Genomic DNA, 27,721 nt, shown 5'->3' on the forward strand with positions numbered 1-27,721 from the left:
CATGATTTCTAAGTGTTTCATGTCCTATTAGTTGGGAGTTATTTAAAATATGCATTATTAGGCCAGGTGTGGTGGCTCACACCTGTAATCCTAGCACTTTTGGAGGCCGAGGCAGGTAGACTGCCTGAGTTCAGGAGTTGGAGACCAGCCTGGCCAACGTGGTGAAAGCTTGTCTCTACTAAAATACAAAAAAATTAGCCTGGTGTTGTGGTAGTCCCAGCTATTCGGGAGGCTGAGGCTGCAGAATTGCTTGAACCCGGGAGGCAAAGGTTGCAGTGAGCCAAGATCATGCCACTGCACTACTGCCTGGGCAACAGAGCAAGACTTTCATCTCCAAATGAATAAATAATGCATTATTAGATACCATCTTCTAATGCATATTTTATGCATTATTTTCCCCCATCATTAGCTGGAGTCCTAATGATTACACAAAAAATAATGAGACCCTCACTGGAAAAGTAGTCATTTTGCAATACATGGTTCTGCTACCTGGTCTTCAGAATAATGCAAACACCTTTAACTAAAGAGTATTGTGGCATGGTATGCCTTGTGGTCTCATCCTTGTAATTGTCTATATTCCATATATAAATTAGAAATCTTGCAAAGATGAACACTTCCCCAAGGCCACGGTCAGAAGTGTTATTAAATTTTTGTGTCACTAGCTTTCTGATTGCTCTGATTAAACTCCCAGAGGAGGACCCCTGCAGACAAGCTAGAGAAAGTTGTTTTCTAGCCTGAAATGCAAGCCAACAATTGTGCCTAATGGCCAACCCAAGAAACCTGTTTCCTCACTGGAGAATACACTCGTTATTTTGGCTTTCTGAAAGGTTTACACCGCATGCACTCTGTACCTACAGAAATTTAAATGCAAATTCTTAGTACATGTTATAACCATTGTAAGAGCTAACTATGATCCTAACTTTCATACAAGATACAAAACCATTTCTTATAAATATTCTATAGCCAGGGAGCAGGGGATGATGTATTGTTTATTAGGGCATAATGTAAATATGTCAGTGTATTCAGCTATTATTTACGTTGTTCAAATTACATATGCCAGAATTTTCAGTTTACTTCATTTATCATAGACTGACTTTATTTTTTTTCTTCCTTTTTCTTCTACTTCTAACAGTGACTATTTGACATATTTTTATGCTATTTTCTGGCACACATAGGTTCATTTTATTGTACTTTTATTATGGATTTGTTATTTTAATTAATATAAGAACCTACTTTGTCCCATTTAATTATGTTTGCTTTGAATTCTAGTTAACCCAATATTACTCTTATCACTTCAATGTTCTTTTAGCTCACATTTGTTTAAATACCTCTATGCATCCTTTTATTTTTAACCTTCCTATTATTTTGTTTTGTTTTTGTCTTTTGTAAGTGGTTTGCTGCTATTTTCTCATTACATTTTAAATTCTTTACTTTTTAATTAATTAGGTTGGGTAGCAGGGGAGACTGATGTATTTACAGTATACTTGTGATTAAAACTGATAGTAAATATAGAGATATTTTTAAATTACCAAACATTATTTAATTTCAAAGCCAAAACAAATCTAATTCAATTATCTTTTTAAAATTGTATTTCCAGGATCTTTTGAGACTTATATTAACCCACAGGAATGGGAAGGCTATCCTAAAATGAAATACGAAGAGAAACACATGAGACAGGAAAAGGAGGCCGCACACCAGGATCCGTGGAGTGCAGGATTGAGTTCTTTCCATAAGCTAATTCTTATTAAATGTTGTAAAGAAGAAAAGGTAGGGCATTTTTTTAATTAAAGGACTGTGTTACAATTATTTCTACTAAAGCTCACTAGCCAGTTATGATTTATAAATTTATTTGAGAGTAACAATGGCCAAGTTTGGGAGATGACTCAAAAAAATGAAACATGGTTCTGTGTATTACTAAAACACAATGTTTTATATAGAGAATTTTGAAAGAGAGCCAGCCAGGCCCATGGTTATCCTTTCCCTGGTGTGTGCCATTAGAGTGCCATGCTCTCTGCTGGAGGGATGGGGTCTGTTGGGAAACTTTAGAAGGGAAATAATGGGCCTTTCAGATCTTGACAACAATGGAGAGGAGACATTTGAAGGGTACGAAGCCATAGTTACCAGGACCTGTTTGAAGATGAAAGAAATTATGGTGGCCTGAATTAAGACAGAGGTAGTAGATTAGAGAGATAAAGGGGGGTATGGAGATGAGGCAACTGATATGGCCCCCAGTTTCTGTTTGCATGCCAAAGGGGATAGTTGTGACAACCACTAAGCAGGTGTGAAAGGAGTAATGTGTGAGAGAAAGATGCTATTGACTCTACAGCTATCAGAGTGGATAGCAGTCTGGAAGTCAGCTCATATGGAAGTAGGAAACTGTAGAGAGATATATTAATTAGAAATAGAGATTTGGGGCCGGGCGCGGTGGCTCAAGCCTGTAATCCCAGCACTTTGGGAGGCCGAGACGGGCAGATCACAAGGTCAGGAGATCGAGACCAGCCTGGCTAATACGGTGAAACCCCGTCTCTACTAAAAAATACAAAAAACTAGCCGGGTGAGGTGGCGGGCGCCTGTAGTCCCAGCTACTCGGGAGGCTGAGGCAGGAGAATGGCGTAGACCCGGGAGGCGGAGCTTGCAGTGAGCTGAGATGCGGCCACTGCACTCCAGCCTGGGCTACAGAGCGAGACTCCGTCTCAAAAAAAAAAAAAAAAAAGAAAAAGAAATAGAGATTTGGGAATCAGCATTCAGTTGGGAAGTAAAACTGTGGGAGTTGTTAGGATCGCAGAGGAATAAGACATATAGAATAAGAGGAAAGATAGGCAGAAAATGAAGCTCTGATTACCACCAACTTTTAAAAGGCAGAGAGAAAGGATAAGTAGCCCATAAGAAGAAATAGCAGACGGTCAGGAAAAACACTAGGAGAAAAGAAAAGTGTCATGGAAGCCAAGGAAGTGCAAGTTTCAACACAGCACAAGTTATCAATAGAATGAATGAAGCATTCAGGACAGTTCCAGTTTCTATGTATTTAGATATAATTCCTAATTTTATTGTTAATAAGGGAATAATATTATCTGCTAAAGATTTGAGTGGTGAGTTTCAGGGAGCATTAGAGAAAAATGGAGATTGTTCCTTTGGGAAAAGGGAGAAAAAACTAACTGGAAAAGATGAAAGCATATTTGGGAGATGTTGATGCTATGTTGGAGAATTTTCTGCTATCTCTGTGTGTTAGTCTGCTTTGCATTGCTATAAAGGAATGCCTGAGGCTGGGTAATTTCTAAAGAAAGGAGGTTTATTTGGCTCACAGTTCTGCAGGCTGTACAAGCATGACACCAGCATTTTCTTAGCTTCTGGTGAGGCTTCAGGAATCTTTTACATACGGTGAAAGGCAAAGGGGGAGCAGGCACATCACATGGTGAGAGAGGAAGCAAGAAAGAGGGGATGGAGACCCCAGACTGTTTTAAATGTCTATCTCTTGTGTGAGCTACTAGAGCAAGAATTCACTCATTTCTATGGAGAGGGCACCAAGCAATTTTTGAGGGATCCACCTCCATGACTCAAACACCTCCCACTAGGCCCTACCTTCAATATTGGGGATCACATTTCAACATGAGATTTGGAGGGGACAAACATCCAAACTATATTATTCCACTCCTGGCCCCCAAAATCTCATGTCCTTCTCATATTACAAAATACAATCATGCTTTCCCATGTCCTGCATTAGAGAAAAATGGAGATTGTTCCTTTGGGAAAAGGGAGAAAAAACTAACTGGAAAAGACGAAAGCATATTTGGGAAGTGTTGATGCTATGTTGTAAAATAAGAGGGAAAAAAAGTGTCATGGAAAAAAGTGTCATGGAAAATGTGGGGTTAGAGCCCCCACACAGAGTCCCCACTGGGATGCTGCCTAGTGGAGCTGTGAAAATGGTAGAGATATTGGCAGTGTGTCATGGAAAAAAGTGTCATGGAAAATATGGGGTTAGAAAAAAACTCTCCTAACCCCACATGTTTAATGCAGGACATGGTGTCAAGGATTATTCTGGAGTTTTAAGATTTAGTGTCTTCCCTACTGGGTTTCAGACATGCATGGAGCCTGTTGCCCTTTCCTTTTGACTGATTTCTCCCTTTTGGAATAGGAATGTTTACCTGATGCCCAAACCACCATTGTGTCTTGGAAGTAAATAACTTGTTTTTGATCTCACAGGTTCATAGGTGGAAGGAACTTGCCTTGGGTCTTAGATGAGACTTCGGACTTTGAAACTTTGAGTTAACACTGGGATGAGTTAAGACTTTTGAGGACTGTTGGGAAAGCATGATTGTATTTTGTAATATGAGAAGGACATGAGATTTTGGGGGCCAGGAGTGGCTCCTAAGCACACTAATGCAAGGTGTGGGCTCCCAAGGCCTTAGTAAGCCCTGTCCTGTGGCTTTTTGGTTAGCGGTCCATGTTGACTGCCCTACTGGGTTCTAGTTGAATGCCTATGGCTTTCCCAGACTGAGGGTGCACACTGCCAATATCTCTACCATTCTCACAGCTCCACTAGGCAGCACCCCAGTGGGGACTCTGTGTGGGGGCTCTAACCCCACATTTTCCCTTGGCACTACTCTAGTAGGGTCTCTCTATGGGGGTCCCACTCCTACAGCAGGCTTCTTCCTGGGCACCCAGGCTTTCCAATACATCTGAAATCTAGGTGGAAGCTGCCAAGCCTCTTTCACTCTTGCATTCTGCCCAACTGCAGACTTAACATCCCATGAAAGCCACCAAGCCTTATGGATTGTGCCCTCCAGAGTAGCAGCAGCCCAAGCTGTACCTGGAACCCTCTGAGCCAAGGGTAGAGTTGGAGCTATGGGGATTTGGGAAGCAGCTTCCATAGGTGGCTCAGGGCAGCAATGCCCAAGACTTGTCTACTGAGACTATTCTTGCCTCCTAGGGCTCTGGACCTGCAATGGAGGGACTACCTGGAAGAGTTCTGAAATGCCTTTGAAGTCTTTACCCCTTGCCTTGAATGGTAGCACCTGGCTCCCGTTTAGTCATGCTAATCTCTCTAGCAAGTGGTTGTTCTGCAGGCCTCTTCGAATCCTTTCGTGAAAATGCTCTTTCCTTCCCTACCACATGAGTAGGCTACAAATTTTCCAAATTTTTACCCTCAGTTCCCCTTTTAATTAAAAGTCCCAACTTTAAGTCATTTCTTTCCTTCCATATCTGATTGTAGGCTGTTAGAAGGAGCTATGGCACTTATTGACCACTTTGTGGTGAAAAAATTAGATTATGAAAAATTTCAAATTTCTTCCAGCAGATAACCTAGGTCATCACTCTTAAATTCAACCTTACACAAACCCCTAGCGCATGGACACAATACAGCCAAGTCCTTTGCTAAGGTATAACAAGGGTGGCCTTTGTTCCAGTTCCCAATAAGTTCCTTATTTCCATCTGAGACTTCATCAACCTGGCTTTCACTGTTCATATTTCTGTCAGCATTTGGTCACAACTTAGACAGTCTCTAAGAAGTTCCAGACTTTCCCTCATCTTCCTGTCTTCTGAGCTTTCCAAACTCTTCCAGTCTCTTCTCATTACTCAGTTCCAAAGCTGCTTCCACATTTTCTGGTATCTTTATAGCAATGCCCCATTCATTGCCAATTTTCTGTATTGGTCCATTTTGCATTGCTATTTAGAAATACCTGAGGCTGGATAATTTATAAAGAAAGGAAGTTCGTTGGGCTCACAGTTCTGCAAGCTGTACAAGTATGGCAGCAACCTCTTCCTGGCTGCTGGTGAGGCCTCAGGAAGCTTTTACATATGGTGAAAGGCAAAGAGGGAGCAGATATGTCATATGGTGTGAGAGAGAGCAAGAAAGAGGGGAGAGAGGCACCAGACTCTTTTAAACAACTAGCTCTTATATGAACTAATAGAAGGAGAACTCCCTCATTTCTGTGGGGAGAGCACCAAGCCATTCATGAGGGATCCACCTCCATGACCCAAACACCTCCCACTAGGCCTCACCTCCAATATTGGGAATCACATTTCAACATGAGATTTGGAGGGGACAAACATTCAAACTATGTCACTCTGTAGGAACACAGAAACCAAGTTACATGGTTGACCTTAAATACAGATGATTATAATAAAAGAATAGAGAATGGAAGAACATTGAGAGTTTTGGTAAGGGTAGTTACAGGAAAAAGAAGAGATATAGAAAGCGCTTATAGACTGGAGCAACAAGTAGGTGGAAATTTCTTTGAAACATGATGTAATTAGACTAAGGATGTGACACAGCTGGAAGGATGGGAGAGGTTATTATCAAAATTGAGCTTAAAATTTCTAATGGGGAGCAGTTCCAAGTGATGACAATGTTCTGAGGTTGACCATGGGTATGGGTGACTGAAAGAGATAAGAGGAGTTAGAGGCCAAAGAACTGCAAGGTTAGGCTGTTGGATGTCCACATGAACCCTGAACTGGGGTTGTGTTACCTCACATGGTGCCTGGAATGCAGTAGATAAATCAGTAACACTTTGTTCAGTGGAACAGACATGTAATAGAAAGGAAGGTTGGCTATGATCCAGGTGGAAAGTCTCCAGTTAATATGGACAATAGCTACCAGGTTGGATAGTGAAAACATGAGAGGATGACTAGATGCCATGAGTCAAAAAAAGGAGTTTTCCAAATAAAGACATTGAAGCTAGAAAATTATAGACTGTGGAAATTTTTGCAAGACCTACAATCTGATTTCTTTAACAACACATTTTATTTGCTTGTTTTTCAAAGGTAAATAGGAGATGATGAAGTTTATAGATTAGAAGAGACAGGAGACAAAATGATCTCTGTAAGCTTTGTTTAGATCCTAACTTAACATACTAAATATACATAATTACATACTCTTAAATATACACAATAACATACTATTATTTAAACATATGCTTACATATATTTATAATTTATTCAGGGAAATGTGAACACTACATACTTGCTAATATTAAGGAATTATTGCTAATTTTTTAGATGTAATTGTGGTACTGTGATTATGGGTTTTTTTGTTTTGTTTTGTTTTGTTTTTTTGGAGATAGAGTCTCTCTCTGTTGCCTCGGCTGGAGTGCAGTGGCATGATCTCCACTTACTGCAGCCTCCGCTCAAAAGATCCTCCCACTTCAGCCTCACAAGTAGCTGTGACCACAGACATGTACCACCACGCCCAGCTAATTTTTGCATTTTTTTGTAGAAATGGGGTTTCACCATGTTACCCAGGCTGGTCTTGAACTCCTGAGCTCAGGTGTTCCTCCCACCTTGGCCTCTCAAAGTACTGGGATTAAAGGTGTGAGCCACCATGCCTGGCCTATGTGGTTATACTTTTTTAAAGAGTCTTTGTCTTGTAGAAACATATTGAATTACTAAAGGATAAGATCATATGATGCATTAAATATTAAAATAATCCTAGAGGCTGAGGGAGGGGGTGGGTGTATTAATGAAATAAGATTGGCCTTTTTCTAAAAAAATGTTGAAAGTGGGTGAAACATCAAGTTCACTATTCTCTCACTTTATATGTACTTGAAATTTTCCATAGCAAAATAATATTTTGACTCTTAGTTACATCCTTCAACACCTAAACTCTCTTGCAACATGTGTAGGATGGCTGTCCACATGTGACCAAAGCTACAAACAGTAGACACTGTCATACCAAATTCACAGAGGTTTCATTGAAAATTCTTATCAGTGCCTTCAACCAAAAACCTTACCCAGGTTATGATACCAAGCAATTGGTAGCATATATTCACAAATCAACACTAATCAGAACCCAGATTAGGTTCCAGAAATTAAGAGCTAGACACCCATTCCAGAGAAGACAGGAACCTGGATCAGCTAAGACCAAGGACAGAAGAAAAGAGTCAAGTATGACAGTGTTGTCCCAGCTACACCCCCTACCAATCAGAACCCTCATCAAAGCATTTAGGAACAATCCTTACCCTGCTATTGATGCCAAAGAACAACTTGCTAAAGAAATTGGGGCTCAAGAGTGAAGAATCCAAATTCCATTTCAAAACTGAATATCTAGATTCCCTGACTAGAGAAAAAGAGTATGTAAGGAAGCCTTAGAACTAAGACAAGACCGGAAACAAGACCTTTGTGATGAGAGAGTTCCGGGTAATCAAACTGTTGTTTCCAGGTCAGTTCACAAGCAGAGCCTATTGGGCATCCAGTGCCTCTATATGTTGGAATCAGCTGCTCTATTGGGAGAAGGAAGATAGTCCAACAAAATGGCTTCTGTGCGAAACTATAATTTTACACAAAAACCAAGCCTTCTTCATGAATAGTGTGTTTAGACCTAAAGATAAAATTTCATTTCAAAAATTCTTAGTAAGCCACATAATGTAGGCTCATTAGGACTGCAACAGCAAATAGAATGCTTGTCATCCCAATAATTCTTTCTTTGGCATCAATAGTATCAATTTCTCAGGAAAAGATTATTAGGAATTTGAACTAGAAAGAGAAAAAAACTACCATAATTCAGAAATGAATAAAGCTTGCTTGATAGAGAATAATTCATCACCACAGAATGAAGCTAAGACAAGCTCTCTACACCAGTGTTCTCAAATTTTGGTGTACATCAGAATCATCTGGGGTTCTTGTTAAAACAGACTCCTGGGGCCCATCCTCCAGTTTCTGATTCAGTAGATCTGGGCTACAGACCAAGAACCCACATTTCTAATAAGTTACCAGATGATGCTAATGCTGCTGATTTTGCAAACATACTTTGAGAACTACTGTTTTAAGGTGATTAAATATACATAAGGAGAAACTGTTTTCAAAGCTATCAGAGAGATGAGGTTATACATTGTTCCCTGAAGCATCTTGGGTTCCAAGGCTAAATCCACTGGGAACTCAAATGTTGGCAGGACTGGTGTTTCAATCCAGGTTTCCTCCACCTCCCAAAGAAGGCAGTTTCTTTGACAGCTGGTTTTCTCTGTCGAAAACCATAGAGTAACCAGAATTATGATTAATCTCACTTAGAGAAACAATTGCAGGCTTTTCCCAATTTGGTAAACCCCAGATGTATGAAAGCAGTGTTAAATCCTTATTGTTAGTTCTGCCATGTCCTGACTATTTAAGCAGAATATCCCATGGAAGAAGATTCCCCACAAGAGTCTCATTGATACTTGGCACAACTGCTTGCTAAGTAGGAAAGATCTCTATGTCATACAGATTAAGCAAGAGTTACTTGAAAATGTTAAAAAAGCCACGTTAGCTGTCATAGACATATTCTCTGATCATGTGTAGTAACAATTTTAACAACTTTATTGAGGGATAATTTACTTATTATACAATTGACCCAGTTAAGATATTCACTTCAATGGCATTTAATATCTTCACAGAGTTGTGCAACCATCACCAGATCAATTTAGAACATTTTAATTACACCCCCCAAAAGCAAAATGCCATACCCATAGCCCTCATCCCCCAGTGCCATCATCACCAACGCTAGGCTACTCCTGTCTGTATAGATTTGCCTGTTCTGGTTTTTTGTGTCCTGTCCTTTCATTTAACATAATATTTAAAGATTCATCTCTGTTGTGTCAAGTGTCCATACTTCATTCCCTTTTATTGCAAATAATATACTATTGCATTGATATGCCACATTTTATATATTCATTCTCAGTTGATGAACATTTATGTTGTTTCCACTTTCTGACTATTATGAATAATGCCATAAACATTTGTGTACAAGTTTTTGTGTGGACATGTGTTTTAATTTCTCTTATGTATTTACTTAGTGAAATTGCTGAATTATATGATATGTTTAACTTTTTCATGAACTGCCAGACTGTTTTCCTAAAAGCCTGTATCATTTCACATTCCCACCGTCAGTGTATGAGGGTTCCAATTTCTCCACACCCTCACAACATTTATTATTATCTTTTTTATTATAGCCATCCTAGTGGGTGTGAAATGGTACCTTATGGCTTTGATTTGCATTTCCCTAATGATAATGAACATCTTTTCTTGTGCTTCTTGGCTGCTTGTGGAACTGTCTGTTCAGATTCTTTACCATTTTAAACTGGATTATTTGTCTTTTTATCATGCAGTTGTAAAAGGCTTTTTTAAATATCCTAACTACAAGTTTCTTACCAGATATATGATTTGCAAGAATGTTCTCCCATCCTATGGGCTGTCTTTTCACTTTCTTGGTAGTGTCCTTTTGAAGCACAAAAGCTTTTAATTTTCATGATGTCCAGTTTATCCATTTTTTTTTCTCTTGCTTGTGCTTTTGGTGTCACAACTAAGAAACCATTGCCTAATCCAAGGTCACAAACATTTATACCTATGTTTTCTTCTGAGAATTTACCCAGCACTTTGGGAGGCCGAGGCGGGCAGATCACCTGAGATCGGGAGTTTGAGACCAGCCTGACCAACATGGAGAAACCCCGTATCTGCTGAAAATACAAAATTAGCCAGGTGTGGTGGTGCACGCCTGTAATCCCAGCTACTCAGGAGACTGAGGCAGGGGATTGGCTTGAACCCAGGAGGCAGAGGTTGCAGTGAGCCAAGATTGCACCATTGCACTCCAGCCTGGGCAGCAAGAGCAAAACACTGTTTTAAAAAAAAAAAAAAAATTATATAGTTTTGGCTCTTACATTTAGGTCTTTGATACATTTTGAGTTAATTTTTTTTTTTTTTTTTTTTTTTTTGAGACAGAGTCTCACTGTGTCGCCAGGCCAGAGTGCAGTGGCACGGTCTCAGCTCACTGCAACCTCCGCCTCTCAGGTTCAAGCGATTCTCCTGCCTCAGCCTCCCGAGTAGCTGGGACTACATGCGCCACCACGCCCAGCTAATTTTTGTATTTTTAGTAGAGACGAGGTTTCACCATTTTGGTCAGAATGGTCTCCATCTCTTGACCTTGTGATCCACCTGCCTTGGCCTCCCGAAGTGCTGGGATTACAGGCATGAGCCACCACACCTGGCCTTGAGTTAATTTTTGTATATGGTGTGAAGTAAGGGTCCAACATTCTTTTCTTTTCTTTTCTTTTCTTTTTTTTTTTAAGGAGTTTTGTTCTTGTCACCCTGGCTGGTGTGCAATGGCACAATCTCGGCTGACTGCAACCTCCCCTCCTGGGTTCAAGTGATTCTCCTGCCTCAACTTCCCAAGTAGCTGGGATTACAAGTGCCCACCACCATACCTGGCTTATCTTTTTGTATTTTTAATAGAGACAGATTTCACCATGTTGGCCAGGTTGGTCTCGAACTCCTGACCTCAGATGATCCACCAGCCTTGGCCTCCCAAAGTGCTGGGATTACAGGCATAAGGCATCATGCCCAGCCCCAACTTCATTCTTTTGCATGTGACTACAAGTTGTCACAGCATCGTTTGTTGAAAGACTATTCCCTACCCATTGAATGATTCTGGCAGCCTTGCTGAAAATAAGTTGACTACAATTGTGAGAGTTCATTTCTGAATTCTCAATTCTATTCCATTAGCCTATATGTCTATCCTTATTCCAATATCACACCGTCTTGATTACTGCAGCTTTGAAATAAGTTTTACAATCCAGTAGCATGACCCCTCCAACTTTGTTTTCCTTTTTCAAGATCGTTTTGGCTATTCCAGGTCCCTCGAACTTTCATATGAGTTTTAGAATAAGCTTGTCAGTTCCTGAAAAGAAGCCAGCTAAGATTTTGATAAGAATAGCATTGAACCTGTAGATCAATTTGGGGAATATTAACATCTTAACAACATTAAGTCATCTGATCTATGAACATGTAGTGTTTTTCCACTTATTTGGATCTTCTTCAACTTTATCCAACAATATTTCATAGTTCTCAGAGAAGTTTTGTACTTCTTTTGTTAAACTTACTTTTAAGTAATCTATTCTTTCTGATACTATTGTAAATTGAATTACTTTCTTAATTTTTGCCATGATTTAAATGTGTTCCCTAAAGTTTCTTTATTAGAAACTTAATCCCCAATACAGCGGTGTTAACTAGTGATTAGGTCATGAGGACTCTGAGCTCATGAATGGGTTAATGTCATTGCCATATGAGTGGTTTAGTTATCACAAGAGTGGGCTTGTTATAAAAGCAAGTTTGGGCCTCTCTTGCTGTCTTGTTCTCTTGCCCTCTCTTGCCTTTCTGCCCTCCACCATGGGATGAGGCAGTATACAGGCCCTTGTCAAATGCCATATCATGCTCTTGGACTTCCAGCCTCCAGAACCATAAGCCGAATAAATCTATCTTCTTTATAAATTACCCAGTCTCAAGTATTCTATTATAGCAGCACAAAACAGGCTAAAACCATTTTCTCATTTCTCATTACTACTGTGTAGAAATACAGTTGATTTTTGTACATTTTTGTATCCTGCAACCTTGCCAAACTTATTTATTGGTTTTAATAGTTTTTGAGTGAGTTCCCTAGTGTTTTGTATATACAAAATCATGTCACCTTCAAATAAAGATAAATTTACTTCTTTTCTAATCTAGATGCTTTTATTTTTCTTGCTTAATTGCCCTAGATAGAACCTACAACACAATGTTGAATAAATGTTATAAGAGCAGATATTTGCCTTGTTTCTGATCTTAGAAGAAAAGCATTCAGTCTTTCATCATTAAGTATGATATTAGCTGTCAGCTTTTCATAGATATCTTATATGGTTTGGCTGTGTCCCCACAAAATCTCATCTTGAATTCTCATGTGTTGTGGGAGGGACCCAGTGGGAGGTAATTGAATCACGGGAGCAAATCTTTCCCATGCTGTTCTTGTGATAGTGAGTAAGTCTCACGAGATCTGATTGTTTTAAAAAGAAGAATTCCCCTGCACAAGCATTCTCTCTTTGCCTGCTGCCATCCATGTAAGACATGACTTGCTCTTCTGCCATGATTGTGAGGCTTCCCCAGCCACATGGAATTGTAAGTGCAATTAAACCTCTTTCTTTTGTAAATTGCCCAGTCTTGGGTATGTCTTCATCAGCAGTGTGAAAATGGACTAATACACTATCCCTTATCAGGTTAAGGAAGTTCTCTTCTATATTCCCAGTATGTGGAGTGTTTCTCACAAGAATTTTTAAGCCACTACTTGGATCGAGTGAAGGATGACATAGAAAAATTAAATCGTGGAAGATAAATATTGAACTTGAGAAAGAAAGTTTACCTTGATGGATTTTTGCTGATAATACTGCTATAGGAGTATGCAATAATTATTATCAACTTAAAGTTTGAATTACTGTAATTCTCATAACCCATTTAATGACCTATCCATTAGCCTTCTAAAGGAAAAATACACTTCCTTATTCCACTTAACATTCTCTCATTTTTTCTTTAGGTCTCAGGAACTTGAGTATGATGCTAAGAAGTGTGAGGACAAGGGTTCTAGTATATTGCACAATTTCAGTAGGTTACCCAGGGTCCTGATAGGTTGCCTAATACACTATGGCTTCAATAAGATTTGTCACTAGTGAAGGATGAGCAGGGAATCCTTATTCCCAAATATTTAAACTTATCTTCTCATCCAAAGAAAACACAGAACTATGCCCTTCCTCTGGGCAGGAATTTCCAGTCACAGAGAATTTTTCAGTGGTGAATTTGTGCACTCACGCATCAATACCTTCAAAAAAGTATTCCTCTGAGGCCAGGAATTGCCTTTGGAAATGCCAGATGGCTTCTGATGGAAAGGATAAACGAAAAATGCTCTGAGGGCTTCAGCCAACCAGAGACTGCGTGAAGGATCAAGCAGCAAAGCTAAAAAGAGGGTTTTGAGCAAAACATAATAGAGTCACATATATCATAATGGGAAATTCAATTTTATAAAAAGGAGAGAGGAGCTCCTAGCAAAGAACTTGGTGATAAAGAGGGAAGAGATTGAACATTCTCTAATGATCCTGCAATACAGACATGGGATTTTGCAAAGGGTGACCTTTAAGAAATGCCTGGATATCTAGGCTTTATAGATTATAAGAAATCCAAGTCATTTCCACAGAAAATTTTTGCCATCACTACCATCAAAATCTCCATGAGAATAGGACAGAAAAATACCCAAAAGAGGCACAGGGAGAAGTTGATCTGTTCCAGCCATGTGATATGAAGGTCCTTGAGGACCAAACAGGTCAGTGTCACTATCTAGGAACCTACAGCAGCACAGTTCAGGGGAGCACAGAGAGAAAGACCTCAACATAACTACAGAGTTAAGTCCACTGCAAGTCCACTGAAAATCCACTGCAGAATGGCAAGACTTTCTTGGGTAGAGTGGGATCTGATAAGGACTTTGAAAGTCAGCAAATGTATATACAGACTGCACAAAAGCTAAAGCTGAAGAACTGATCAAAAATGTCAAGCCAGGAAATCTATACTCCTGCCATGTCAGCATGTTGTCAGTCATAAGGAAACACTCTCTATTCAGGCCATTATGCCAGTGATGGTTTCAACATCAGGAAGGAGGCTTGGTTCGTTTATACTGACAAGAATAGCTAAAATCAAAGAAGTGAGTAACTAAGATAGAAGTTACTGTTATCTTTTGTATGAACAAGACCTTTAATACACTATTGTGAACAGCAGAGAACTCTAAATCACTTAATGTGAAAGTGGGGAGAACCACTTAGCAGTGATAGTGAGATACAACTCTTGGGCTGGCATGCATACATAACTCACTTCTATGGTACAGTCCCTTCTTCCTCCTGAGAATCATTCACCTTCCACCTTCCTGGAGAGACAACTAGCACTAGGACAAATCAAAGGACAAGAAACTGCATGCTAATTCTGCAGGAATCCTCTCCATAGCTTTAATTGATGCATCTCCTTTCTGTATTCTATGTACTTAACCATGTTCTTGGATATATGTATTGGGTGACTAGCACCCAAATGAGGGTGTGTTTTATGCACATTTATTTTCTGCATATTTAAAAGTTTCGTAAAGAAAATTAGTTCACACACATGAGAAATTGCACATGTTACAAACTAAGAGCTTGTGATAAAGCCACTGAGAACCAAGATCACTATGTAATATTAGTGACAGTTTGTCCTGTTTGCAAGAAAAATATTTCTCCAACTTTTTAAGTTCAAAAGCATTTCATGAGTGTGTTACCATTTTGGTATTTAAATAGCAACCCCAATAAGTTATTGGTGTTTTGTATGTTGTAATTCATTGTAAACTCTTGGATCACGTTTTAGCAAAGTAAAAAGCAAATAGTTTATATAATCAAAGCCTTTTGAAATAAAAACGATAAAAGAAGTTGTTCCAAAAGTAGAGAAGGAGGGAATTTTCTCTAACACATTCTATGAGGCCAGTATTATCTGGATACCAAAACCAGATAAGGACACAACAAAAAAAGAAAATTATAGACCAATATCCCTGAAAAATATAGACTCAAAAGTCCCCAACAAAATACTAGCAAACCTAATTCAATGGCACATCAAAAAGATAATGTAATATAAAGATAATATCAAAAAGATAATATGAAGTGGGTTTTATCCAGGGATGCAAGGATGGTCTAATGTATGCAAATCAATAAATGTGATACATCACATAAACAGATTTAAGGAAAAAAATCATATGATCTTCTCAATAGACTCAGAAAAGCATTTGATAAAATTCAGCACCCCTTCATGAGAAAAACCCTCAATAAATTAGGCATAGAAGGAACATATCTCAAAATAACAAAGCCCATATAAGATAACCTCACAGCCAACATTATACTGAATAAGGAAAAGTTGAAAACATTTCCTCAAAAATCTGGAAGAAAACAATGAAGCCCACTTTTACCGCCTCTCTTCAACATAGTACTAGAGTCCTAGCCAGAGCAATCAAGCAAGAGAAAGAAGTAAAAGGCATACAGTTTGGAAAAGATGAAGTCAAATTATTCCTGTTTATGGATGATACGGTATGGTATGACATATCCAAAAAATAAAATTTAAAACTTCACCAGAAAACTCCTAAATTTGATAAATGAATTTAGAAAGTTGCAGAATACAAAATCAACATATGAAAATCAGTAGCCTTTCTACATGTTGATAATGATCTAGCCGAGAATGAAATTAAGAAGGAAACCCATTTATAATAGCTACCAAAAACAAAAACAAAAAAACACAACATACCTGGCTGTGTGCACACCTGTAATCCTTGCACTTTGGAAGGCGAAGATGGGTGAATTGCTTGAACTCAGGAGGTCAAGACCAGCCTGGGCAACATGGCAAAATGCCATCTCTACTAAAAATACAAAAAATTAGCTGGGTGTGGTGGTGCTTGCCTGTAATCCCAGCTACTTGGGAGGCTGAGGCTGGAGAACTGCTTGAACTCAGGAGGTGGAGGTTGCAGTGACCTGAGGAGATTGTGCCACTGCACTCCAACCTGGGCAACAGAGCAAGACACTGTCTCAAAAAAAAAAAAGAAAAAGAAAAAAAACAGTACCTAGAATATATATGTTTAACCAAGGAAGTGAAAGATCTCTACAAAGAAAACTACAAAACACTGAAGAAAGGAATTGTGGATGACAGAAATAAATGGAAAAACATCCCATGCCCATGGATAAGAATAATTACTATCAATAAAATGACCATACTGTCCAAAGCAATCCACAGATTCAACATAAACCCTATAAAATACCAACATCGTTTCTCACAGATTTAGAAAAAGCAATCCTAAAATTATATGGAACCAAAAAAGAGCCCAAATAGCCAATGCAATCTTAAGCAAAAAGGAAAAAGCTGGAAGCATCACATTATCTGACTTTGAATTATATTACAAGGCTATAGTAACCAAAACAGCATGGTACTGTTATAAAAATAGATACATAGATCAATGGAACAGAATAGAAAATCCAGAAATAAAGCCACATATTTGCAACCAACCAATCTTTGGCAAAGTCAACAAGAACATACAAAAGGAAAAAGACACCTCTTTCAGTAAATGGTGGCGGAAAAATTGGATTGCCATTTGCAGAAGAATGAAACTGGACCCATATCTCACTCTATATAAAAACCAACTAAAGATGAATTAAAGACTTAAAAAATAAGACCTGAAACTATAAAAATACTAGAAGAGGCCGGGCGCGGTGGCTCAAGCCTGTAATCCCAGCACTTTGGGAGGCCGAGGTGGGCGGATCACAAGGTCAGGAGATCGAGACCACAGTGAAACCCCGTCTCTACTAAAAATACAAAAAATTAGCCGGGCGCAGTGGCGGGCGCCTGTAGTCCTAGCTACTCAGGAGGCTGAGGCAGGAGAATGGCGTGAACCCAGGAGGCGGAGCTTGCAGTGAGCCGAGATCGCGCCACTGCACTCCAGCCTGGGCAACAGCGTGAGACTCCGTCTCAAAAAAAAAAAAAAAAAAAAAAAATACTAGAAGAAAACCTAGGGAAACTCTTCTTGACATTGATCTAGGCAAAGAATTAACAACTAAGACCTCAAAAGCACAGGCAACAAAAAATAGGCAAATGGGACTTAATTAATCTAAGAAGCTTCTGCTCGGCAAAAGAAATAATCAGCAGAATAAATGAATAATCTGCAGAATGGGAGAGAATACTTACAAACTATGCATGTGACAGTGGACTAATATCCACAATACACAAGAAACTCAAGGAACTCAACAACAATAACAAAAGAGATAATACAATTAAAAATAGGCAAAGGACATAAATAGACATTTTTCAAAAAATATACAAATGGCTAACAGGTATATGAAAAATATTCAACATCATTAATCATCAGAGAAATGCAAACTAAAACCACAATGAAATATTATCATACCCCAGTCAGAATAGCTATTACTAAAAAGTAAAAAAATAACAAATGTCAGTGAAGATGCAGAGAAAAGGAAATATACATTCCCACTTTGATGGGAATGTAGATTAGTGCAACCCCCATGGAAAATAGTATTAATTTTTTTTTTTTTTTGAGACATGATCTCACTCTGTCACCCAGGCTGGAATGCAGTGGCACAATCACAGCTCACTGCAACCTCAAACTTCTGGGCTCAAACAATTCACCTGCCTCGACCTCCTGAAGTGCTGGGATTACAGGCATGAGCCACCATACCTGGCAGAGATTTCTCAAAGAAGTAAAAAGAACTATCATTTGATCCAGCAGTCTCACTACTAGGTATCTACCCAAAGGAAAGGAACCAATATATCAAAAAGATAATTGCGCTCATGTTTATCACAACACTGTTCACAGTAGCAAAGATATGAAATCGACCTACATGTCCATCAATGAATGATTGGATAAATAAAATGTGGTATATATACACAATTGAATACTATATTCAACCATAAATATAGATAAAATCATGTCTCTTGCAGCAACATAGATGAAACTGAAGACCACTGTCTTAATTGAAACAAGTAAGACACAGAAAGGCAAATATCACATGTTCTCACTCATAAAGGAGAGCTAAATATTATGTACACATGAATGTAGAGAAAGGGATGATAGACAATGGAGATTCAGAGGGGTGAGAAGGTGGGAAGGGTATGGATGATAAAATAAATTACTTAATGAGCACAGTGAACATTATTCAGGTGATGGAAACCCTAAAAGCAGTGACTCAACCATTATTGCAGTTTATGCATGTAACAAAATTATACTTTTACCCCATGAATTTATACAAAAAAGAGTGTCCACCTGAAACAAAATATAAAGAAATTGATGCTGGAAAGGTTAAGTGAATTATACTTAGCCACACATTGACACAACTAGAATTAGAACTAAGCCCCACACGTGATGGCCCTATTGCATGGCTGTTCCTCCTAGACCCTGACACCTTTATAGTTAGTACCATAATACATCCCCACTTAAAGGAACAAGCATGTGAACACCATCTTTTCCCAATGGCCACAGAAGCGTGTAATCCAAGGCCATGGCCCTAGACCAGGTTGGGACACTTCCCTGCCCAACAGCATTACATACACACAGATACACACACACAGAGTAAGGCTTGTTTGGACAGAACGGTGTTGATAGCTAGTGAAGGGCTAAGGGGAGGGCTGCTGTTTACAGTTGTGCAGGATGTACACTGAACAACCTATGGGGGAGTCATTCACATTGTAGATATTATAGGCTGTGTATTTATCATGACGGCTTTCTGGCACATTAAAAGTCCCTTGAAGAGGAGACACCTTTTTCTCTCACACGAAGGCTCCATATGGGTTGGGGAGGGACAAGGCCAGCAAGAACAGGAATGGGGTAGGTAAGGTAGGGTAGGATCAGTGAAAGAACCAAATTGATATAGGAAATGGCCAGGCCTGGGCATAATCATCAAGGCTGAAGTTGGTTCCAGAGAAGGGTCAGAAGGGGCTGGTGAGTGAATGAGATGAAGAAAGGGAGACAATAAACTGAGCCAATTTTCTGAAAAGCTGGCTTGTGAGTGGTTGCAAAGAAATGAAATAGTGGCTGGAAAAGTAGCTGCCATCAAGGGAAGATCTTTGTTTTGGTTTTATTTTAAGGATGGAATATAGTAATGCTTAATTGTATGATGATAGGAATATCAAGGAAACAGAGATCAATAATGCAGAAAGAGACAATGTAGGGGCTGAAAGTAAAGTCCACAATAATGTGAAACAGGCCAGAAGAGGCAAGGAAGGGAAGACAGCAGTTTCATAAATAGAGTGAATGTTGAGGGACTTCCCTCTTACCTAATATTTCATCTTGCTTGTGAGTCATGAGAACCATAGCTGTCTACAGATATTTGCTGAACAAATCCACCAAATAATATCTATAAAAAGATGTATACCCTCATGCCTGTAATCCCAGCACTTTGGGAGGCTGAGGCGGGTGGATCGTGAGGTCAGGAGATTGAGACCATCCTGGCTAATACGGTGAAACCCCGTCTCTACTAAAAATACAAACAATTTGCCAGGCGTGGTGGCAGGCGCCTGTAGTTCCAGTTACTCGGGAGGCTGAGGCAAGAGAATGGCATGAACCCAGGAGGCGGAGCTTGCAGTGAGCTGAGATCGTGCCACTGCACTCCAGCCTGGGTGACAGAGCGAGACTCCATCTCAAAAATAAATAAATAAATAAAAATAAAAAATAAAAAGTAAGTAAGTAAATAAAGATGTATACCCAATCAAGACAGAATAAGTACAAAAACACAAGGCACCATCCTTTGAGGGGCTGAAGGAGAAAATTAGGATAAAATTATGAAGGATCCTCATTCAACATACTTTTTTTTTCTTTTCAACTTCCAGGTGGTTTTTGCTCTTACAGACTTTGTGATAGAAAATCTTGGAAAACAGTTTATAGAGACACCACCTGTGGACCTGGCTACACTGTATCAAGACATGTCATGCAACACTCCCCTGGTATTCATCTTAAGCACAGGCTCAGATCCCATGGGTGCATTTCAGAGGTTTGCCCGGGAAAGCGGATATTCAGAACGGTAAGGTCATGTTGTGCAGTTTTAATAATGCATATACGTATGAACATCTCTGTTAAAATTTGCCTTTGTTCTTCCCCTTGTGGAGCATAAACTCTTACATTCAGGTATCTCTTACTAAATAAATTAAGATATGTTAATAGTTAGCTATTGTTAAAATAGGGTCAAAAATCATAAAAGTAACTGTAAATGTTGTTTAAGCAAAGGAGAAATTGCTTAAAATGTTAAAGTATAATAATCTAGTGGAATAATGATTGAAATTTGTTTGGTATTTAACACAGGATTTTAACATAACCAAAAAGGTACTGAAGTGTATGCTCTATAATCAAATATACAGAAGAATTCTTTATGTTCCATTACTAATCTAATCTTTCTCATGAGTCTTCACTCTGCTGGGTAATAGGGACAAGGGGAATGTTTAAACTTACCCATTTACATTATTTTCTTCTGATTTAAATGTGTCTTCACTCTGCTGGGTAATAGGGACAAGGGGAATGTTTACACTTACCCATTTACATTATTTTCTTCTGATTTAAATGTCTCCTTTACAGTAAGCTGATTTGGGTTTTTTAAATGAAAGTTCAGTCTTCCTGACTCCTCTTTCTATCCCTAATCCTCTCCAAGATGTTATCCAGGTGAGTAAAAAAGTACACAAGACCACACAGCGGCAGAGGAAAATAGGGGTCTCAGATCCACAAGGTAGCCTCCGGCTCTGTTGAGTTCCTTCATGGAGTGGCTGGTCTGGCCTGGTCCCTGGACTAGGAATTAAGGATGGGTTCCATTAAGGATGTGTTCCATTTCTTCATTTGGAGTTCATGTTCTGTATTAGTCAGAAGTCTCCAGAGAAATAGAACTAATAAGATGTGTGTGTGTATGTGTGTGTGTGTGTGTGTGTGTGTGTATGTGTGTATGAAGTTGCAAGATTTGCAGTCAACAAACTAGAAACTCAGCACAGCTGATGTGTAGTTCCAGTCTGTGTCCAAAAGCCTGAGAGCCAGGAGAGCTAATGGTATGTGTACCAGTCTGAAACTCAGCAGGCTTGAGACACAAGAAGAGCCAATGTTTCAGTCTGAGTCTAAAGGCCAGAAAAAAAACTGATGTTCCTGCTTAATGGTCAGGTAGGAGAAGTTCTCTCTTATTCAGCCTTTTTTTCTATTCAGGTCTTCAATTGATTAGCTAAGTCCCAGTCACTTAGCTTAGGAAGGGCAATTTACTTTACTTCGTCTATTAATTGAAATGCTAATCTCACCCAGAAACACCCTTATAGACATACCCAGAATAATGTTTGACCAAATATGTAAATATCTCATGCCTCAGACAAGTTGACACATAAAATTAATCATCAAATGATCCTAAACGTTTGCCTTTGGTTCTGAAATCTCAACAAAGTATTACTATAGACTTATTAAGAGTTTCTGTGAATCAGTAAGAAAAAGAAAACAACCCAATAGGAATGAAGACAAAAAATACAAACAGAATTCTCAGAAAAGGAAAACTAAATGCCCAATAAGCATATGAAAATACGTCCAACCTTACTAGTAATTTGGAAACAACAAATTAAAACCATGAAAAGATGCCATTTCACACCTATCCAACTGGCAAAATGGTGGCAAAGATATGGAGCTATGGAAACAATTCATATTGCAAGGGGAGTAAAAAATAAGCCAAAATTATCTGGCAGCATATATTAAAGTTAAAGAGGGCATCTTCAGTATCTCAACAATTCACTACTGAATTTGCATCATCGAGAAAAAAATCAATCATATTTGTATAAGAAACCACATTCAAGTCCTTTTTTAAATAACTTCAACTCTTAGACTTATGTGGTATTTCATTTTCTGTTCCTGCATTAATTCATTTTAGAAAATGGCCTCCCACTGCATCCATGTTGCTGCAAAGAACATATTATTCTTTTTATGACTGCATAGTGTTCCATGGTGTATGTATACATTTTCTTTATCCAATTCACCATTGATGAGTACCTACCTAGGTTGATTCCATATCATTGCTACTGTGAATAGTGTCAAGAACATTTACAGAAACATTGTTTGTAATAACAAAAGTTGGTAATAACCTAAATTTCCATCTAGAAAATGAGTATATAAATTGATACATTTATAAAAAGTAATATAATACAGTATAGCCATGAAAATGAATAAACTAGAATAATATCTATCAATATGACTATGTCACACAAACTAATATTGAGCAAAAAAGTTACATTTCAGAACTTAAATATTCAAGAAGTAGAATAAAATATGTAAAATTATTAAACAAGCAAATAATTGCATGTAACATTATTTAAGAATTCATATTTTTTAAAAAGTGTAAAGAAAGGTAGAGAAATTATTTGAAATCCAGAATAGAAATGACCTTGGGAGTGGAGGTTAGATCATGAGAGAGAAGTAAACAGGGAGAGGCAGACTACAGTCTCAGATCTTGTAGATAATGTTTTATTTCTTAAGCTGGGTTGTGGATACATGAATACGCGTTGTATTAACTTCATCACTTTTGTGACTCTTAACTATTTCTTAATAATTTTTAAAGTAAGGGTAGAATTCAAGATGACAATTAGAAAATTAGGAAGGTTATTAATCAGTAACTAATGAGTGCTAATTTCTTGATATATTCAGGAGGAAAAAAGAAGTATAGAATCACTATATTCCCTTAGGAAAATTAGTGGTTTAATGTATGTGTTAAAATTTTAGGGGAAAAGACTAAAATGATAAATGATCTGCAGCTTCCAAACAAGCAGAGGAGAAAAAGTATATAGTCCAATATTTCCATCCAAAAGCAGATAGGAATTAAGAAAATAAAAAATGAAGTATAGTAAGCCAAAAAGTCAAGCTAGAGAGTAGAAATTAGTGCAAATACCTACATAGGTATAAATATCTCACCTAAGAACAAATAAAAGTGATCAAGTTAGATTTCAAAGACAATTTTAATATATGCTATTTAGAAATCACATATACAATATAAAAACAATATATGCAATATATGCAATTTTGATATATGCTATTTAGAAATCACATATACAATATAAAAACAATACATAGGTAGAAGGTAGAAAATAAAGAAATTCAAAAGATACATGCCATGCAAATACTAATGAAAAGAGAGCTAGTAATAGTTCCAACGTATATCACAAAACAGAGTTTGAAGCAAAACATTTTATTAAGGATAAAATGGAAAACTACATGATATACAAAATTATTCACAAAGAAGAGACACCAATTGTGAAATTGTACACAACTAACAACAAATGTTGAATTGTATAAAGCAAAAACTGGAGAAATTTATACAAGAAGAAATTGATAAATCAACATTAATATGGAAAATTTCAACACATCTGACAGAAACTGTCATGAAACAAACAAAAGTTGCAAAATTGGTAAAAATATAAAATATTCAGACAGTGAAATTAAGAACTTCGATTTCTGTACTTAACAAATGTAACAAATGCAAGATTTTCAAGTATCCATGGAACATTTACAAAAATTAGCCATGTGTTTAGAAAGACACATATTTCTAAAAGAAGACAGATATTTTCTCTGACCACAATAAAATCTTAGGAATCTATCTTAAAACATTATTTTTTAAACATTTTAGGAAACAAAAAAATGCACTTCTCCACGTCCATGTGTTAAAGAGAAAACATAATGGGAATTTCCATAAGTGGAAGTAGTTGACAAAAACAATATTACATATAAAAACCTGTAGGATGTAGTCATGTGGCACTTAGCGGTAAATTGATACTTCTCATTCCAGTAATAACAAACTAAGGACTCAGATCAATATTTCCACTAAGAACACCCAGAAACCGTAGACAAAATATGTAAGGAAATATATGTTTGAAGGTCTGGAGAATTAACAAATAAGTGAAGAATATTTAGGAGAAAAGGAAAACCCTAGAGCAATGAGCCCAGCACTCAAGGCCGTTTTTTCCCTAGAGGCACCAGAGGAGGAGGCTAAAGGGCTGGGAAGCTGAGCAGACATTTTGATTACTACAAAGGACAAAGGAAACAAAATAAGAACCCAGAGCCCACTAAGTAGAAGGGGAGGCCGGTAAACCCCCCTTACTTTAGGTTTGCACTCCAAGGAGATTTATCAAAACAAATAATGCCAGGTAAGAAATAAATGCTTTGTGAAAGAGGTTAAGATGATCCCTGGCTACTAGTATCTCTGGATGCCTGCCAGAAAACATAAATCTTATCTGGGGGAACAGAACATTTTAGCTGCACAAGAAAATACGTATGAGAGAACCCCGGACTATGTGTTTAAAAACCAAGAAAAACAGTATATATTAGAAACAGAGCACAGAGTATCCTGATAGTGGATACATGACATTAATTTTAAGATAACTTTAAAATGTTCAAGGAAATAAAAAATTGAGAAAATTACAGACAATTTAAATTACTTAAAATAAAATTCTAGAATTTAAAAATATAACTGAGCCAGTCACAGTAGCTTATGCCTGTAATCTCAGCATTTTGGGAGGCTACGTAGGAAGATCACTTGAGCCCAGGAGTTTGAGACCAGACTGGACAACATAATGAGACACCATCATTACAAAAAATTAGCCAGGTGGAGTGGTGCACACCTGTAGTCCCAGCTACTCAGGAGGCTGAGGTAAGAGGATCACCTGAGCCCAGGAGGTTGAGACTGCAATGAGCCATGTTCATGCTACTGCACTCGAGCCTGAGTGACAGAGTGAGATCCTGTGTCAAAAAAAAAAAAAAATGTATATATATATAGATACACATATTTATAAGTATGTGTGTATATATATCTATATATATAACTGAAAGAAAGAATTCAATATATCAATTTGATGAATTGAAAGTATAAAGAGACAAAACAATGGAAAAGATGGAAGAGAAGATAAGAGACAGAGATACAGTGGCAAGATCTATTAAAGTGTAATTTGAGTCCCGGAAGGAGAGAAGAGTGCAGAATATTTTAATAAACAATGGCTGAGAATTTTCCAAAACGAAAGACATCCATCCACAGATTATATAAACTCTACTAAACCCCAAGCATAATAAATGCAAAGAAAATTCTCTACCTACACCCCTTACAGTGAATTGTGGGGGGAAAAAAGAACATATTAAAAACAGATTAACTTTAAAGATGCAACAAATATGCCATTGACTGATTTCTCTGCAGAAATAACGAAATCTGGAAGACATATATTCTAAGTGTGGAAAGCAAATTACTGTCAAAACTTCTCTTAAAAAATGAAGTCAACATTAAGCCTTTTTTAGACAAAAAAGAATTGAAAACGGAAACCCAAAAATAAATTAAGTAGAATAATGGTGGAACTATATCAAAACTTGTGAGATACTCCTAAAGCCAGAATAAGGGGGAAATTTATAGGCTTAAATATATGTTATATTAAAAAAATCTAAAACTTAGTAATTAAATTCTACTAGAATTTTAAAAATAAAAATAAGAGCAAGAATTAATGACTTAGGAAACATACAATAGACAGGATCCAAAAGACCAAAAGTTAACTTTTTAAGCTTAATAAAACTAATAAATTCCTGCTGAAACTGATTAGAGAGTCTAAAAAAATTTATCAAAATGAATAAGGGAATATCATTACAGATCAGCAGATATTAAAATGATTATATTATTAAAAAAACTTTTGTCATTGAATTTGAAAATTTTAGTGAAATTTAAAGTTCCTGAAAAAACATAATTTTTAAAATTGATAAGCATAAATAGCATTGCTGAATAGTCCAATAATTTTAAAAGAAATTTATTATTAGAAACCCTCCCACAATAAAAGCATAAAAAGTCAAATACTTCAAGACAAATATAGTAAAAGATATGTAAGATCTCACCACAGAAAAGTATATAATATTACTGAAGGAAATCAAAAAGACCTAAGTAAATGGATGGATATGCCATATTTATTAAGTGGAAGACTCAATATTGTAAAGATATCAATTCTCTTCAAGTTGATCTATATATTCAATGCCACCACATCAAAATACCATTCAGTGTTTTGGGTGGAAATTGACAAGATACTTCTAAAACTTACATATAAACGCAAGGACCAAGAAAAACCAAGCCAAGTGTTATATCAGCAAACAATGGCAGAGTAGAAATTCCAAAAATCTATCTCTACACGTGTAAAGAAAATGTATGTGCTAAGTTCAAGAGTAGGTTGAGTCAGATATCTGGGACAGTGTGACTCAGCAAGTTTGGAGCACAGGCACAAAACTCTATTTGTTATATAACCTGTTTGTGTAAACTCATACTTGGCTCTGAGCCACTATTTGTAAAAGGTACAACTGCCCTGCTGATGCTGTACATATTGTTCACACCCAGAGAGAGAGAGTGGAGTTGCTGACCCTGTAAGGGAGAGCCATGGGGGCGGCAGGAGCCGTGGAGCCAGCCGCTGAGAAGGGCTGCAGCCAGAGCGGGCAACCAAGATAAAGACAGACAGAGCAGCCAGAGAATAAAAGCCATATTTTACCTGCCTATGGCCCCCCGAATGTTCTTTCAGCTATCTGCCACCCGTCCACCCACTCCCCCTCAGACCTCAGCATGGGCTTGAACCTGACACTTGGTGTGACAACACAAAAATAACAGTCTGGCAAAAACTGTCCTAATCAACTTTATCAAAACTCTGGAAAATAACCAAAGGTTTCAGCAACCAAGTGAATGCTTAATAAAGAAAAAACAGCTGAATCTAGACGGGAGAGCTTTGTGACATTTTAACTTACCCCAACCCACATTCTCTAGCTGAGCAGTGGTGTGAGTTCCTGTTGCCATAGTGAACAGAAAATATCTTGTTCTTGGGGGATTGTAGTTATTTGTTTTGGGCTGTCTGGTGGCTCTTTGAAGGACTAGGTCATAGGTCTTGATTTTATTTCATCTAACTAGGAATGCTCCAGGAGAGAGGTATTACCCTGGAAGATTTTGTCAAAATTATTTAAAGGTAAAATGTATGAGCCACTGCCTCCTGGCCCAAGGGATAACAGTTGAGGCAACAAGCAGACAAAGCAGAAAGCCTGAGAGGAAAGGTGAGAGTAAGATGCTTTGGGAAACAAAAAGTTTGAAAATCTCCCACATATTTTTGGGAATCCAGAAGGCCACACTCATGTTCACGGTTGGGTGTGTACTCACAAAAGACATGAGAAGGAACTAAGCTGTAACCTCTGGCTGATCTTCAGGCTTGGCCCAACCAGGAAGTGAAGGCTAATGCAGATTTGTAAACTGCTCAGCTGAGTGTTGAAATCAGACCCCAAGGCACACACAGAGCCCATCTGCAAAATCTGGGAAATTTTTGTTGTGGTTATTTCAGACATTTAATGAAATCTCTGTTGAATTACTAGCTAATCTAGTAACACTAAACTAATTGAATAGAGACATACAAC

General features: G+C 37.9%; 1 protein-coding gene across 10 annotated transcripts in view; it reads left to right on the plus strand.

The window, feature by feature from the left end:
• Positions 1 to 27,721, plus strand: part of LOC105465361 (dynein axonemal heavy chain 6) — a 383,399-nt gene that overhangs the window by 305,467 nt on the left and 50,211 nt on the right. For all 10 annotated transcript variants that reach the window (XM_011713768.2, XM_011713766.3, XM_011713767.3 and 7 more), the window contains 2 exons: positions 1,598 to 1,767; positions 20,146 to 20,336. In XM_011713768.2, the coding sequence (XP_011712070.2) occupies positions 1,598 to 1,767; positions 20,146 to 20,336 (361 nt within the window). The remainder of the gene's footprint in view (positions 1 to 1,597; positions 1,768 to 20,145; positions 20,337 to 27,721) is intronic.

The sequence above is a fragment of the Macaca nemestrina genome, chromosome 13, assembly GCF_043159975.1.
Source record: "Macaca nemestrina isolate mMacNem1 chromosome 13, mMacNem.hap1, whole genome shotgun sequence".
NCBI lineage: Eukaryota > Metazoa > Chordata > Mammalia > Primates > Cercopithecidae > Macaca > Macaca nemestrina.